The following is a 16,652-nucleotide window of genomic DNA, read 5'->3' on the forward strand; positions in this document are numbered from 1 at the left end:
CATATGTGTTTGTTCATAGTTTTGATGCCTTCATAGAAAAGCTAGAGGTAGAAAGAAACAACATGTTTATAATAAGAAGAAGCAACAGGGTGTTCTCTTGTAACATCACAACATTTTTATAATCCCTATAAAAATGAAGTATTTATCTATCGATCTATAGTTTAAACAGAGTTGGAGGATAGGTCAGAATTCTATGGTGGAATTTACTGGTGAACTGTCGGACTGCAGATTTATTCACCTGGTTTGTGGTTTATATCTTTGTAATTACTGAGCCTATCCACCTAAAAAATAAATAGGTTGGACATTTGGATATTTCAAAAACAGAGAATCTCCCACAGAGTCATGTAAACCCATGTCCTCCAACTAAAATGAGGGCATCAAATTCTGAACGTAACCTATTCTAAACAAGATTCAAACTCAACATAACATCTTTCCCATCAGACAGGTGAATATGTTATTGAGTGGTTAAACATTAGCTCTGTGAGAACAGTCCCCCTCGAGCCTCAGATGCTGCTCTGTGTGTGTGTGGTGTGTGTGTGTGTGTGTGTGGGGGGGGGGTCAGTATATGGGGATATAAAAAGGACCAAAAGGACTTGGTTAGGTAGTTAGTGTGGACAGGATGGTGCTGCTCAGGATTTGTGTGGCTGTGGCCGTGTTTCTGGAGGCCGTCTCGGCTGCTTCGGTAAGTCATTTGGATATTTTTTATTTTTTGCACAATTGTTTTTTGTTGTAGTTTTTTTTAAATACGTTACATTAACTTCTTTAGGGCCAGGACAAAACAGGTTTCCAATTCCATATTTATGAGTTAGGCATCTTGTAGAGTATGATCTGAGCTGTGCAGAAATGAATAACAACAGGTTCTGGAAAAAAATAAATAAATAAATTAAAGCCATTCGCAGCGATGATGGCCCTCGTCCCAGTGCGCTCGCCCCTCCCACACAACTGCCGGGCACGCGTGACCATCTTGACATGCCAGCCTCACTTCCCAACAACTGCCCAGGCCAACAGCTCGTCCACCAGACAAATTAAATAATGCAACTTTAAGTATTTTTAGGAGTTATTGTGCCTCTGCTGGCCATCTGTGGAAAATGCCCCATGTCCGTAATATATTTTTTAGTGTTCACTATAGTGAACACCTTTCAAATACTTTATCATGTATTGTAATAAGACCAAAACCATGCATTAGTGATTAAAATTTCAGCACGAGTGAACTAAGTATGTGCATGTAATCATTTTTTGGGGGAGTCTTTGCAGCCCTGCTGGCCAACCATGACAAATGCCTCATGTCCGTAATATTTTTTTTGGTTGTAATCATGCAGAGAATTTAATCCCAGAATTTGATACTAATCCGATAATGTTGACGTTTCATGTCTATACTAGGAGGCGCTATAGAGTTCACTTTTATTAAATTTCACATTTCATTACATTCAGGCCTAGATCACACAATTGTGATTTGAATTTGAGCTCTCTAGGCCAATGCCTGTGGCCGTGACAGGTCTTCAAAGAAATAGGAAATGAATGTGTTTTTCGCTAGCGTGCTACGGGCGAACCGTAAGGACTATCACAAAAAAACAGATAACTTATGTCTGTAGATGTAACATGTCAAATCTGAGCTCATTTGGTCCAAACACCAGGGACTTGAATCTTTTTGCAAACACACAAGTCATAGGTGTCATAGGGCTGCACAATGTTTGGCTTTTTTGCTTGTCTCCTGGAGTTCTATCACTATCACAATTTTAAATGTGAATAAGCAAATAATCAAAATAGTAGACTCATTTTTACTTCACATCACTTTTAGTTAACCAAACTAGAACTGTTTAGACCTAATCTGGCTCACACCAGATTGAGATGTGTGTTACTTAGCTCTCACTGAAAGTGATCGGAAACTCAGAACGTCATGACAACTATTTAAATCTTGAAGCATTGAAGTGTCACAACAGCGGAACAAGACAAAAAATCTAACTTTTGTTACATCCAGAGAAAAGCATCTTCCCTGTCCATAAATGCACAAAGCAATGTACCTTCTGCACATTTATCACAAACTTTAAAGTCCTGTAGTGTCTCTAGTGTCTCAACTGTGCCACTTTTAGTGTGAGCAAACTCTCAAATGACACTACACTGATTGTAAATGACCATGTTTATTTGTATTTTGCTGAAACAGTCATTGTATTATATTTGAAACTTGTTCCTTTTTCACTTTTGTTTAACTGACAGTTTAGACATGCTTTTATTTTCAAGAGCTACTTCCTGTGACCTGGAAAAGATGAGTATCAACCTTAAAACATAATAGTTTAAATAAATGAATGATCAAAGTTCCAGCTGTGATTTCAACATTGTTTTATATCAAATTGCGTGGATTATTGCCCACATAGAAATGCGGAAATGACTTCTAAGAGCCAGAGTAACAGCTCGCAGAGATTTAGATGATCATATTAGTGATTGATTTAATTAGGATTTGGGAAATGTCTGACATGGTTGACAGAAAAATAGGATTATGTCAGCAACACACAATAGCATGCTAATTATGATATTTCACAATATTTTAACACAAATTATTAACTTATTATGAACCTGTTCTCTGGAGAGGTAATCCCTCATACCTAGAAGGCAATAAAAACACCTGTAATTGAATCATAGTTTAGGTTGTAATGAGCTGTTTTCCCTGTACAGCTGGGCGTGGTTTCCACGGAGGGCGGCTTGGTGGAGGGAGTAAACATCGCCGTGGCCACTAACAGATACGTGGATGTTTTCAAGGGAATTCCCTTCGCTGCCGTCCCTGGACGCTTTGAGAAACCCAAACGCCATTCAGGCTGGAGCGGTGGGCACACACCAATACTCCTCTATCACAGGAACATACAAGTTATTTGCTTTCCAGATGTTTAACAAGTGAAGTCTTGTGTATGAGGAAAAGTGTCATTTTCTTGATTCAGGTTTTACATTCACTATAACATACCAATATTTAATTCAGCAACTCTCCATATTCTTTTGGCATATCAAATATTATTTTATATGTTATGTTATTATTGTGTCTCTTTTCTCAGGTGTGTTGAAAGCTAAAGAGTTCAAACCTCAGTGCCTTCAGTTGAATATGCTCATGACACAAGTCAGTGGCTCTAATGATTGCCTCTACCTCAACATCTGGGTCCCTCACGGCTCCCAAGGTAAACAGCAGCAAACTGTGTGTTTGGGTTTGACTTCTGGGACACCCACACCTTTCTATGCAAATGTTTCTCCCTGTGTCTGGGTGAGTTTCCTCAGAGCACATTGATTTCTCTAATCAACCCAAAACATGCAGAGTAAATAAAATCCTCCAGACTCAAGGTAGCCCTGACTAAGCCCAGCTCAAAATCTGATGAGGTGTCCAGAGGCATTGAAGGATGTGTCAAATTTCACTACGCAGACAATAACATTGACTTTAACTTGAATGTGCTTATATATGCAGGCTGGTTATTAGGCCGTTTATTTAATTTTGATGAAGTTTATAACTTCTTGGTTGGACACTTGATGTATTGATGATTAGGAATCCCTCTAACTAATAACCTACACCAAGACACACAGAAAATTGTTAATAAGGGGACAATTTATGCAGGGGGTATGTTTCGTAAACCAGATTTTAAATTACCATTAATTTCCATATTTTTAAGATTAGCTTTACACCATGCTCTTTGATGTAGGTCTATAGATTTTAGCTCTCCATTTAGATTTTTATGATAACCTTTAGGAGTTTTATTGATTGATTGATTGATATAGGTACAGCACTACTCAGCCTTATCCACAGGCAAATCTAGAGATTGCTTAAAAGAGAATACTGAGTGTGGGACAGATTGTAGCAGAGTTGATGCAAAACCTGAAGTGGAAGGACACGATCCATGACTACAGGGCCATGGTCATGATCCATAACAGCCGCCCAACCAGGAAGTAAAATTATAAGCTTCTGCAACATTGTCAAACCAGGGGAAACAAGATGTGTACAGTCTAGAAAAAAAAGTATGTTTTAGTGAAATTTGTCTGTCACTTTACTTCACCCATCATCCTTGAATATTTCATGTATAACTTCTGATGTAATTATGTTGTGAGTTGCATGAAAAGAAACATCAAAAAATCCAATTGTCTGACAAAATATTAACATATTCCTGAACATACACACTACACTTTTCAGTCCTCAATATAAACTCCTAAAACTACCACTTGTTTCAGTCTCCTCCAACCTGCCCGTGATGGTGTGGATCTATGGAGGGGCCTTCATGATGGGGAGCTCCATGGGATCGATCTCCCAGGGCGTCTACACGTACGACGGACAGGAGATCGCAAACAGGGGAAATGTCATTGTGGTGTCACTGGGATATCGTGTGGGAACCCTGGGCTTCCTGAGCACCGGACAGTCTGATCTGCCTGGTGAGAGTTTCTTTGATTTCTTTTCTCATTCAATCTTCACTCATGTCGTTCTGATGTGTTTACTGGCAATATGCTCAATCAAGTTCCAAATGTTGTCTCAAAAACATACCAAACATTTTGTTACAACTTAGTGACATCATGAGGTGCTCCTTAGTTTAAACATGACCAGCTTCAACACCATCACAGATGCTCATAAATCAGGACTGAATTACTTGTAAAGTACATCTCCTTGCATACATACAATATTTTAAACTGTAAAGTATTAAGTCTGAGGTATAGACCCATTGTCAGTTATCTTACTGTTATATTTAAAGTTTTATGTATTTCAAATTGTTAAAACCATTAAATGGCTGTGAAACAAAACATAACAAAAATCAGCATTTTAATTAAATGACATTATAGTTTAATTACATATTAAGGCCTTATCTTTTGCAGTAATGAATTCTGAAGTTATGGCCTAATACAGTTATTTATGGTGTGTTTCTGAATAAAAGCAGTAGCCTCCAAAATGAACAGAGCAACAGTCAAACAGGAGAAACCTCACTGTTCCTCCTCTCACTGCTTTACATAACCCATGCACAGTGCTCACTGTTGGTGGGACGTCCTGTTAATATAATGGTTTGTGATCTTCAGGAAACTACGGCCTGTGGGACCAGCAGGCTGCCATCGCCTGGGTGCACAGGAACATCCGCTCGTTCGGAGGAAACCCCAGCAACATCACCCTCTTTGGAGAGTCTGCAGGGGGCGCTAGTGTCAGCTTCCAGGTTTGCTCCATCTTTTATTGTTTCTGTTGGTTTATCGTAGAGGTGCTCAGATGGTGAGGCCGATCTTTTGGTAGCCCAATGCAGTTAGTCTTTATTTAATGAGACAGGGACAGTGCACAATATACATGAACTTTAACAGGAGGATGCACTGTACCGGGTTGTAGCACCAGTGCTAATTTCCACCTGTAGTCCCTGAGCATGTTCATTGATTGATTGTATTTAACTGACCTTAGCTATCAGCTATTCTTCCTGGAGATCAATGTAGCATCACGTCATCATTTTCGACCCTCAACTATTGGTCCTCTTGCACCATTTTTTCTATATGTTTCTCAGTACATCACACAACTTCTAGCTGATTCCATATTTTACTCATCGTAATTCATCTTTTTGAGTTCCTAAATTGGCTGGGCAGACCATCTGAGACAGAGCCTCCATCTCAACAATACAGTTCGTCTCTGCTCTGTTAACCTCCTCCCTCCCACCCCATCTCTCTTGTTCATCTTTATCACAGACTGTAGAAAGAAGTGGACAGTGTTGGGAATAATGCCATTTAAAGGTTGTATGGAGGATTTTTTTTTTAGTTTCAAATTGTCAGTAAAAGTTTAAAATACCATTACAGAGATGCAGCAGCCTTGTAATTATGATGACCAAAAAAAAAAAAAAAAAAGAATGAAAATCTATCATCTGTGGACGTAGTGAGGCCAGATAAACATCAGCCAATAGAAAACGAGGCTACCTTTTTATCTATTGGCTGTTTGTTATCAGTCAAACTCCTTATGTTTCTAGTGTAACTGAATTACGTGGTTTATGCAGCGGTTCTTAGAGGCTTTTTTAAACTGTAGCTTCCTCGAAATTCGGCCAAACTTTGTTGCGATGGCGGACGAGAATCCACGACCAGTTCGCCGCAAAAGAAAGTCCGTTTTTGAGGTCACTGAAAGAAGAAGAGGAGGGGAAAAGGAGCAAAGCCACACTGAGGTGATTCTTGGAGATCGTTTCCAGCGATGGCGCGACTGAAGCAGACGAAGGGTCTAAAAACTGACACGTTGGTCACTAAATTATTTCTAGACAGGTCACTTCAACAGTAATTCTGAACACACACTGGCTGTAAACAAGCGTGATTTCTAGAGTAAAGAGGCGGGAGGAGATGTTTCTACTGAAGGAGGTGGAAGGTGGTGTCAGACATGCGCAACATTTGAAAAAGGACTGTCGCTGTATTTCTCCTTCCTTAAAAAAATCCTCTATATAACCTTTAAGTATAACAGCGCTACTAACGGTGCTACATTTTATCCGGTAACGAAGTAATCTAATTAGTTACACTCCCCATCGTTACAATACAGATATCATTACAGAGAAAGCAAAATGGCACGTTACAGTTGGGTTGAATGAGGCGCTGCAGTGTCAGGCTTCATGCAGCAGACACACACACGTCATCATCATCATCATCAGCAGGAGCGGGGAGAGTTCAGGACAGAGCAGGGCCACCATGATCGGCAAGTTGGGTGGGCGGAGTCTCTGCTCACATTGCCTTTTTGTTTCTTTCCTGCACACTTCAGGCTAAATGAAACAAACATAATGAGAATGCGGCAATGGCAACGATTAGCCAGGGACATTCAAAGGCAGAGTTTTTAAACTGGAAATAGCGACAGTATTTCTGCCTCGTTGAAAGAAAGGGCAAGAATGTGGATGTTAAGTGTAACTGTAGGAAAAAAATTCTGTCCGCATCTACCTGAAGTAACTCCAATCTAATGAAGTCCCTCACATCGTCCCATGTAACACACCTCTCTTTGTTGTTCACCCCGAGTCCCGGTGCAGTGATCGTGAGCTCTAGTGAACATGGAGACAAACCCATTGCTTTAAAGCAAGACACACTTTTCAGACAATAGAACATAACATGAAAAACAACTTGATAATTACTTTGCTGTGTATGTAATTAATATTACAGCATGCTGAGTTACTAATTCAGTTACTTTATGGGGGAAGTAATTTGTAATGAAACTGGGATACTCATATTCGTGTATACATGAACAAATGGAGTATCCTGGTTTCTTGACATAATCTTACAAATGTGCAAGTGCAAAAATTTACCTAATTTAAGTTAATAAACCAGGAAAAATACAAACAGGAAGCTCGGGAGGTTATTTTAATAGCTCCATGGGTTCTAACCAGCGGTACGGAGCTATGAGGTATCCCACAATCCACTGCACAGATCAAACCCTATATCGTAAAGGAGATGTTTCATGTTTAACTTTTCAGCGATCATACGTGCAGGTCGTACGAGTGCAGATTCGTGTGCAGGTTTAGCGCTGTCATTTCATTCATGTGTGGTCACTTTATTTATGTCGCTATTAGACTGAAAAGTATTTGTCATTTGGATGCATGCACACTCAAATTTATGTTGCAGTTACCGCTGATACTGCGTATGCATGCCACAGTATCCCGGTTACTATTGGAATATACCGGGATACTGCCATAACTGGGATACTGAAACCATATACATTCACCATGACGAAACCGGGACACTCATGTGCATGTATACACACTCATTGACTGTTGCGGCATGGCCCTTGCTAGTGAAATATATATTTCTGATTGACAGTGGACATGGGGATTGTTTTTGTGGGCGGGTCCATTATTTTGTTGTTTTCTTCAAATGTTGTATTGTTGAAAATGTATTGAACATTAGAATACTGTTGACAGTAGTCCCCAGTCTTTGATGAATGTTTGTTTTTGTGGCAGACCCTGACTCCACACAACAAGGGCCTGATCCGCAGAGCCATCTCTCAGAGCGGAGTGGCCCTGTGTCCCTGGGGCGTCATCGAGAACCCACGCAAGGTTGCTGAGAAGGTGAGAACACACTGCAGCCATCTTATTTTTAACAGACTAGGAATGCACTGATATTGTTACTAATACTGGGTCAGTCTGACAACAGGTGCCACTAACACTATAACTGCACTGCGTCTTATTTCATGCTGAACTGAACACAGCAGTAATAATAATAATAATAATAATAATAATAATAATAATAATAATAATAATAATAATAACTGAAAAGGCTTGATCACCTTTCGTCCTTAACCTCGACTTTACAACAGCTAACAAGGACCTGTCTAAAAATCTAAGTCTGCAGGAGGCTCATACAGGGTTAAAAGTTCTGAAATGTAACTTGGTGCAAAGCTAAAAGTGATCAGTAAAATCTTAAAATTAATTCTAATACACACAGGCAGTAAATTGTGAGATTCTGTCCAGCAGGATTAATTCAATAACTTTAACACTATGCTGTCCAGAGCTATAGGTCTATAATTGTCACATCTGCCAATTTTCCCAGTTTTATCTGTAATGACAGAGACTAGCAATACAGTTAACAACAGGGCCAGGTAAAAATCCATGAACAAGGAGAGCTGTGGGAAACAGTTGGAAAGCAGTAGTGCTAACCTCGCACTTGAAAACTTTAACTGATCTGCTGCAGCACCATCCTGCCTGCTGGCCTTATATTGGACACTTTGGTGAAAGCTTTAGAGACAGTTCGGAATTTTGGACATAGGGCCTCATTTCCTAGTGAGCCAGAGTGTTGGAGACGTGTGGAGACACTTTTTTAAAATATTCCATCCAGTCCTTGTATTTGCAGAGGTCACTGGTGTTAGACTAGTGCATGTCAATGGCCATAGTTATCCAGCCACTAAAAACAGTCTTACCCACTCCACAAAACACCTGAAGCAGATCTATTATTACGCTGGGACTGTCGATGTGAATGTCTGTGTCGATAGAATAATTTTAGAAGTAAAACCAACCTTGCATTTGAAGGATTTATGTCTGAGCAGCAGCAGCAACGAGTTGTATGTCCTGATAGAAAGCTTGGCAGTGGCGGAGTGATATATGAGAAAATAGTCCCTCAACCTGCGATGATTCATGTGATGCAAGGTTGTTTTTATTGCAAACATTATTCTATCAACACAGACATTCACATGGACAGTCTGGTAAGTGTCTCCACACGTCTCCAACACTCTGGCTCACGAGGAAATGAGGTCCTACGTCCAAAATTCTGGACTGTCCCTTTAAGGACTTCATGTGACAGGATTATATCTGCATGGTCAACATAATCCATAAAAAGGCTCACTCAACACAGTCAAGCCTTGTGCCTCGTTGAAAATGTGTGAAGGATGTTCTCTTTAAAACGACATATTAACTTTGTAAGTTGCTTCTGGCAAGGATTAACTCCTTAAATGCTAGTTTCTGTCATATACAGCATACAGTCATTTTGACTAAAACTAATATATTTTTTCTCTGACTATGACCAGTGTGACTGGCTTATCAGTGTGCATGTTCAGTGTCAAAACTGACTTTAGGCCATTTTTTGTTTTTTGAGAAAAAACTACTGAAAAGTCACACTGAGAGTGTTTTGTACAAATTGTGTATTTTTTTTCCTGAAGGGGTTCCATTTCCATTGACATACTGATTCCATAATTTACCACAGATAATTCACTTTAGATGCCAATACCACTTACAGCAAATTCAAATTGTAAGCAATAATTCAAAAATAATATATATCATATTTTTCAGACTATAAGTCTCTCCAGAGTATAAGTCGCACCAGCCAAATAATGCACAATGAAGAATAAAAAAACATATATTCCACTGTATTCTTTATTCTTAATTAGAAAAATCTTGGACATGATGACCATTTTATAATCTGGCGTGGTCTAGCCATACAACAAGAAAGAGAAAAACTTGTATTTGTCCTCTGTATGCATCTTAAAGCACTGACAACTCATAGTTCATACTAACACTATGTATGTGTGTAATATTTTTTAAACTGTAAGCCTTCAGGCTAGTTCCTTTAAAAGTCCAGTTGTATTTTTTCATTCCAAACCCTAAGTCTCTTTCTGTGTGTGTATCAGGTGGCTCAGAGGGTGAACTGTCCGACTGACAGCAGGATGGCGGCCTGTCTCAAGTCGACTGACCCTGTGGCCCTCACCAAGGCTGGGGCCATCAGCATTCAAAGCACCCCTTCCCGTAATTCATATTTGTTATATTTTTGCCATTATTTTACACAAATGCTTCCCTGTATTTATTTTAGTGTTTTTATTGTTTTATTTTTTATTTTATTTTGCTCCAGTGCTTTGTCCTGACCTCTATGTATTACCAACAGGTAGAGTAGTGCAGTGTTGTGCATGAACGAGTTAAAAAAAAAGGCGTTTATTGAACATTTATTGATCATTTGTAAGTCAAGAACTTGAACGCAAATTTGTTCAAATTATGTGAGATGAACAATTTACATCACTGTTGGGATTCAGTTAAACGTCGGGATTTGTTTTCACCTGATGAGTCGACTGACAAGGTCTGCTCGCACTTTTTGAGGTCTGGCTCCACTGCACGCGTCAGCGTTTACAAGCGTAACCTCGCGAAACCACAGCCACGCGTCAATGCAAAGGCGGCTCCACCAGCAGCTGCAGCAGGATGTAGACGCGCAGCACTGGCTCTGTGTTTTTCAAAGGGAAAGACAATCAAAATTGACTGGGCGCGTTTAATCACTTGTATCAGGTCTATGGTGAAACTAACCGCTGAATAGGCTTGTATTTACCTTCTGTACAGGCTGATCACGGCAAACAACACGATTTCAAAGCACTAATTAACAGTATTTCTGGATCTGGGCTCTTTCACACGACACAGAACTGTCCCAGGAGCACGTTGCACAGATGGTAAATGTACAAATACAACAACAGACGTGCGCTCTCTATGTATTTTGATGGGGATACGTGCCTATGCTCATGCAGAGCTTCAAAAATACAATGGATCCTATTTTCTGAAATCTACGTGAACAGGACGAGCTGCTCCATACACGTGTCTAGAGCGTGCACTGGAGCCACCCTCATTACTTTCAATGTATTCTACAAATTACATGTCCAAAAGTTGCAGTGACATTCCTCTGTCACAGAAAGAACACATATAGTCATGTCCTTTAGTTTGACAGAAGCTGATGCATCAGCGCACAAGGAAAAAGCTGCTTTTTTCAGTGTTTACAGTTTTTGCAAATTAGCCATGCAGTTATAAGTTTATTTTATGTAAGACGTAAACAAAGCTGCATTAAACACATTATAATGTCAAACAGGCTGACGTGGCTCTACAGTGCTTATGGTTTATAGGTAGTAAAGTTGCTGTAAACTGGAAGTCAGTTTGAAAAATAAGTTAAGCCTTTCATTTACATATCTCACCTAAAAATAAAATGAACTGAACTTTGAACTAGTTCAAAATTAAAATGGTGAACTATGAACATGAACATGTGTGAACTGAACTTTGAACTAGTTCATGAAAAGTGTGAACTTGCACAACACTACAGGGCAGTTCACTGTTAAATGTCTCAACAATAATTTCATTTGATAATAACCATGTTTGTAAACTTTACTTTGAGCTTTGTGTTATATTGTCCCCTCAGCAAGTTCGTACATGGAGTTGTATTTTGCTTCATTGTGCCCTTAATCCATCAGTACAAAGTCATTTTTTCTGAGCACTCAAAAATGCTCTGTTCATGTTCTGCCTGGATTGTGACGTCATAGGTAGAATTCTGGACTTCTGCTGTGCTGTTTTTAAGTCCCTAAAACATCATTAGACTCAGATCCAATTGTGTTCACAGTGAACACACTGGATGTGTGTAAAATGCACTATATTTTTGACAAATGGTTCATTTCTAATCCAAAGTGTGTCCACATGTAGAACCTATGATCGAGAATATGGATCTGGCTGCGGTGGTGGATGGAGACTTCCTGCCGGACCACCCCTCAAATCTGTTCCACAACGCGGCTGCGATCGACTACATCGCCGGGGTCAATGACATGGACGGACACATCTTCACTGCCCTGGACATCCCCTCGATCAACTCCATGTTGGTGGACACATCCATGTGAGTTAGGCTATTGACTATTTATTGGTTTCAGCCAGGGCTGCACAACATAAAAATATAAAATATTAAATATGGGTGCTATGTACATCAGTGCAATTAATTTATATGATGCTGATTTTTGTATATCCTAAAATCACAACAGGGGTTGATAACCATATGTAGAGGCGCATGGACGCACCACTAAAGTGTTGCAGTCCGAAAGCGTTCAAGTGCGAACAACAGGTGAAAACAATTAGTGGCCATTAAGTAGGATAGAAGCACCGAGTGACCAGTGCTAACAGTGAAGCAGTGTCCAGCATGCTCCAACTCTACACACGGTATGATTTCTACGTGCCTAATTGGACCCATATTAACCACGAAACCTAACTAACTCTAAAAATCACATTTTTATCATGAAAATCCATGTTTGTCTGTGAAACTCTGAGCTGTAACATGTGTAATGATTGAAGTTTAATAATGCCTCCTGCGATTAACCCATCTCTCTGCCTGCATACAAAGAAGAGTAAATCAGGGAGCACAGTGTGCTCTACGCACAGCTCCAGCTGCACATTTGCTTTTATACTTGCCCTGTTTTGTAAAAAAATATCTAGTAAAGCATTGATTAAAGTCCCAGTGTTCACCATAACAAGGCAAGAACCTCAGCCCAGCTCACGGGGCACTCCGAGCTGCCAGCTCTCACCAAAGCCCCAACTCTCCCACAGCGAGCCAGGCAGGGAGATCCATGCTCCCACTGAGACATACATGGTGAGGCTTTTCCCACAGCCTCAGTAAACTCAACACCTCTGACTGTTCCATGTTTAAAAGGGTAAACAAGACCACAAACTGGAGAGTATCCTCGATGCAATACACTCTCGTGCCCAGACCTGTTCACCCGTGTTTGACTTTGGCTCTGTGCAGTACCCACTTTTCTGCCTGTGAGGCCCCAGAAAGCACGGAATTTAACCAGGCGTAATCCACATCATTTTCCACTACAAAGGCTGATAATATACTTGTGTCTATTTTTTATTTACAGTGGTTTTCTTATATTGTCTTTTACATTTAGAAATGTAAAAAAAAAACACTTTGCTCGCAAGACTATGGCTCTCTCATACCACAACTGTTAAAAATTTAGCTTTTATTTACTTTTATTTTACTGCAGCAGGAAGCACATCTCTGTTTCGTAAAAATGAAATGTAATCAGTTTCAGCAGCTTGAATGCAACCAAAGTGTGTAACAAAGTTTGTACTGCATATTTGTGTGCCGTCATTTGAGCATCAAAGATGCCCTTGACATCATATGTTCAAGCATCCCAAGCACTTAACGCAATTTGACACCTAGCATGGAAATGCCGTGTGAAATGAAAAGTATGAAAAAAGATCTGTCGTTTTGTAAGTTTTCTTGTAATGCCGGTACATTTATTTTATTATTATAACTTTATTTAAAAGTACCTCTGAGATGCAGTGAGACAAGGGAGCATCCTAACACAACATACAAAATCAAATCATAAATCTAAGTTATAATATCTTGGTACACAAGTTATACACAACAAACAAGCATATACCTTCTAGGCCCAAGATTGGCTATAATTTTAATCCAGTTTTATTTTGTGCTGCTCTCGTCTGTCTGCTGCAGTGACGACCTGAAGGCAATGCTGGGGGCATTCACCAAAGACAAAGGTAAGACCGGTATGGAGAAAGCTTTCTCCACCTACTCCGCCAACTGGGGCAGCAGTCCGAGCCGCGAGACCATCAAGAAGGGCGCCGTGGCCATGGGGACAGACTACATGTTCCTGGTGCCCACTCAGGCTGCTCTGTACCTCCACGCCAAACGTGCCACGTGAGAACCATTTTACATCTTATAAAAGTAAGGTTTATCCAGGAGGATATTCGTCCTCCTCTAGCCAGGTTTGTGGAGATGCAACTTTTACAACAAAAGTTAGTTTTCATACACCACACTTCTTCCTGAGTAATAGTTGACAGTTTAACAGTATTTGATTAAAAGTTCTAGTTTTCTGGCAACTGGCAAAATCTTTATATTGACAATATTTTTTGTGCCAAAATTTTTATTCAAGTGTTACCATTTGCAGTTGTACAGGTTCCAGTTAGCATAGTAATTATAATTAGAATATCATTATAATAATTTTCTTCCTTTTAAACTCCCCACCTCCCACCCTGAAACTGAACACACATACACATAAATACATATAAAGATTATGCATACACACAGTTACTTTTACAGTTCACTTCTTACTTGATTAGTATCTTCCTGAAATATAGACACTAATCAATGTAAACTTATTTTCTATTTGTTGTGTCCCTCCCCAGAACTGGCCGTACATATTCATACCTGTTAACTGAGCCGAGCCGCTTGGCGGGGATAGTCTCACCCTACCCCAGCTGGATGGGAGCAGACCACATGGACGACCTGCAGTATGTGTTTGGGAAGCCCTTCTCCACTCCTGACGCGTACGGGGCTAAGTACAGGAACCTGTCCAGTTACATGATCGCATACTGGACCAACTTTGCTAAAACTGGGTATGGACTGTTCACTTCTCACTTAAAGGTGCACTGTGGAACTTTTTTGCTAGAGTCTGTACCCACCAGTTAGTGGTGGGATTCCAGCTTCCACAGTTGAATGCTGTCTTTGTGTCCTTGGGCAAGACAGTTAAGTGAGGGGCCAGGCCATGTAAAATTTTACATTTCACATAGACATTGAAGTTAATTTGATTGACTAATATACAAAACAGAAGCGAGCCCAAGGACTGATCCCTGCGGCACACCAGTTGTCATGTGAGAGATAAGACTGCACCAGTTTTTGGGCAGATGCTGAAAAAATAAAATGGTCCAGTTTGGACAATAGGATTTTATGGTTGACTGTGTCAAAAGACTTTTAAAGGTCTAAAAAAATGGCACCAACAAGAATATGTTTAGCAGTAATTTATTTTGTCTATGAAAAAAACAAGTAGCTGTCTCAATTGAATGGTTTACTCTAAATCCAAGCTGTAGTGGATGGAGAGATCAAGTGTGATTGAGGTGGTCTCTGATCTGTTCATCTGACCATACACCATTCTTGACATGGTGGGCAAAATGCTGATGGGTTGATAGTTTGAAATGGATTGAGGGTCTGCTGATTTGAAGCTATCACATTTTTGTGATTGGGCTTATTAAGATTATTTATCTTAATTCTTTAAGGATAGTTGTGTCCATCCTGAACACATCCTTTGCTTTTAACTGTTTTAACCCAATGTTCTATTCATTTGCTGTGTGAAAAGTGAAGTGAATGTTTTCAAAATATCCGTATTTATCCATGTGAGGCTATACTTTTTATTTCTTTGTTTAAACTCCTGAGAGAATTCCTGGATAGTATTTTTTATTTTACATGAAAGTACATTGCCACCATCTTCCAAATCCTTGTCAGCAAGTAAATGCTCCTGTTTTTTGAAGGATATTCTAAATGATTCCAGTACCTTACTACTAACACCAAATCTCCTTTTTGTTAGGTTTCTGGACACAAGAACTAAATGGTGCTCTGAGAGCAACGTTCTCATAGAGACAAATTTTGTAATTCTTTCTGCGCTTGGAGCTTGGAGTTGTCACTTGTTTGTTTGTTGTTTGTTAGTTTATTTATTTATTTATTTTTTTGTCTTGCCAGTTGACATTAAAATTTCATTATTTTTAACTCCTTGTTCAGATAAGAACTTGCAAGAATGTTTTTAAACTTTTCATAAAAATCAATACCAGCAGCTGGTGGGCAATTACAATGAGATTTTACCCCAGTGCTTTTCCAAATCACTATTCACTAGACTTATTTCCTCAGATTTAATGCTGTCTTTTATATACACCATTTGATTTTACCCTCTCATCTTGTTTAAAGAAAAAAAATAAAATTAAAAAATGTATAATTGAAAATGAACCTCTTCAGTTCTAGAACCCTCTAGAAACTTTTCTCCTTGTTCCTCCTCAGAGATCCAAACCAGGGTGGCTCGTCGGTCCCTGTTGCTTGGCCGAAGTTCCAAAGTAGTGGAGAACAGTACCTCGAGATCCGCAGCAACATGGGCCAGGGCTTTGTCCACCAGGACATGAGATTGCGCTTTGTGACCTTCTGGACCAGTGTGCTGCCCAGTCTGCCCACCATTACTAAGTCTGAATAAAATTGATCTACCATACACCACATAGATGCAACACATTACAGATATTAAAGGTCTGTACTTCTTTCTGCTCCTTTTCATTCACAGTGATGTATGAAACATACTTATTTTGTATTCATCTTTCATGAATGAAACAAATAAAAAATGAAATGAAAAATGAAATGACTACTGCTTTGTGTTTTTTTTATTTATTTTTTAATGCTGTGACTTTAAGAATTTCACTTATTATCAAATGCTATCACCAAATATTTGTATTGAAGTACTGTAGTCAGTCAATTGAACTGATTCACTTTTAAGGAAGGTAGACAATAGACATACATGCTGCATTACATCATCAAATCCTAGAACATGAATGTAACCTATTCTAAACAGTGTATAACAGCAACAGAATATAAGAACTTGCAGATATGAACAGGTTATTGAACTCTGTCTTGCACAGTGGTTAAACATTACCGCTGTGGGAAAAGTGCCC

At 39.5% G+C, this 16,652-nt stretch overlaps 1 protein-coding gene across 1 annotated transcript; it reads left to right on the forward strand.

Moving 5' to 3' along the window:
- The first annotated feature begins 618 nt into the window (after positions 1-618).
- On the forward strand, positions 619-16,228 carry LOC110172808 (bile salt-activated lipase-like). The gene is made up of 11 exons (XM_020938742.2): positions 619-682; positions 2,671-2,818; positions 3,042-3,161; positions 4,198-4,395; positions 5,029-5,159; positions 7,896-8,003; positions 10,055-10,169; positions 11,868-12,054; positions 13,666-13,869; positions 14,358-14,567; positions 15,997-16,228. The coding sequence occupies exons 1-11, from the start codon at positions 620-622 to the stop codon at positions 16,181-16,183; spliced, it is 1,671 nt and encodes a 556-aa protein (XP_020794401.2). The 5' UTR covers position 619; the 3' UTR covers positions 16,184-16,228.
- The last annotated feature ends 424 nt before the right edge of the window (positions 16,229-16,652 follow it).

Source organism: Boleophthalmus pectinirostris, unplaced genomic scaffold, assembly GCF_026225935.1.
Source record: "Boleophthalmus pectinirostris isolate CB_2022bp ecotype Guang Dong unplaced genomic scaffold, ASM2622593v1 HiC_scaffold_18, whole genome shotgun sequence".
Classification (NCBI taxonomy): domain Eukaryota; kingdom Metazoa; phylum Chordata; class Actinopteri; order Gobiiformes; family Gobiidae; genus Boleophthalmus; species Boleophthalmus pectinirostris.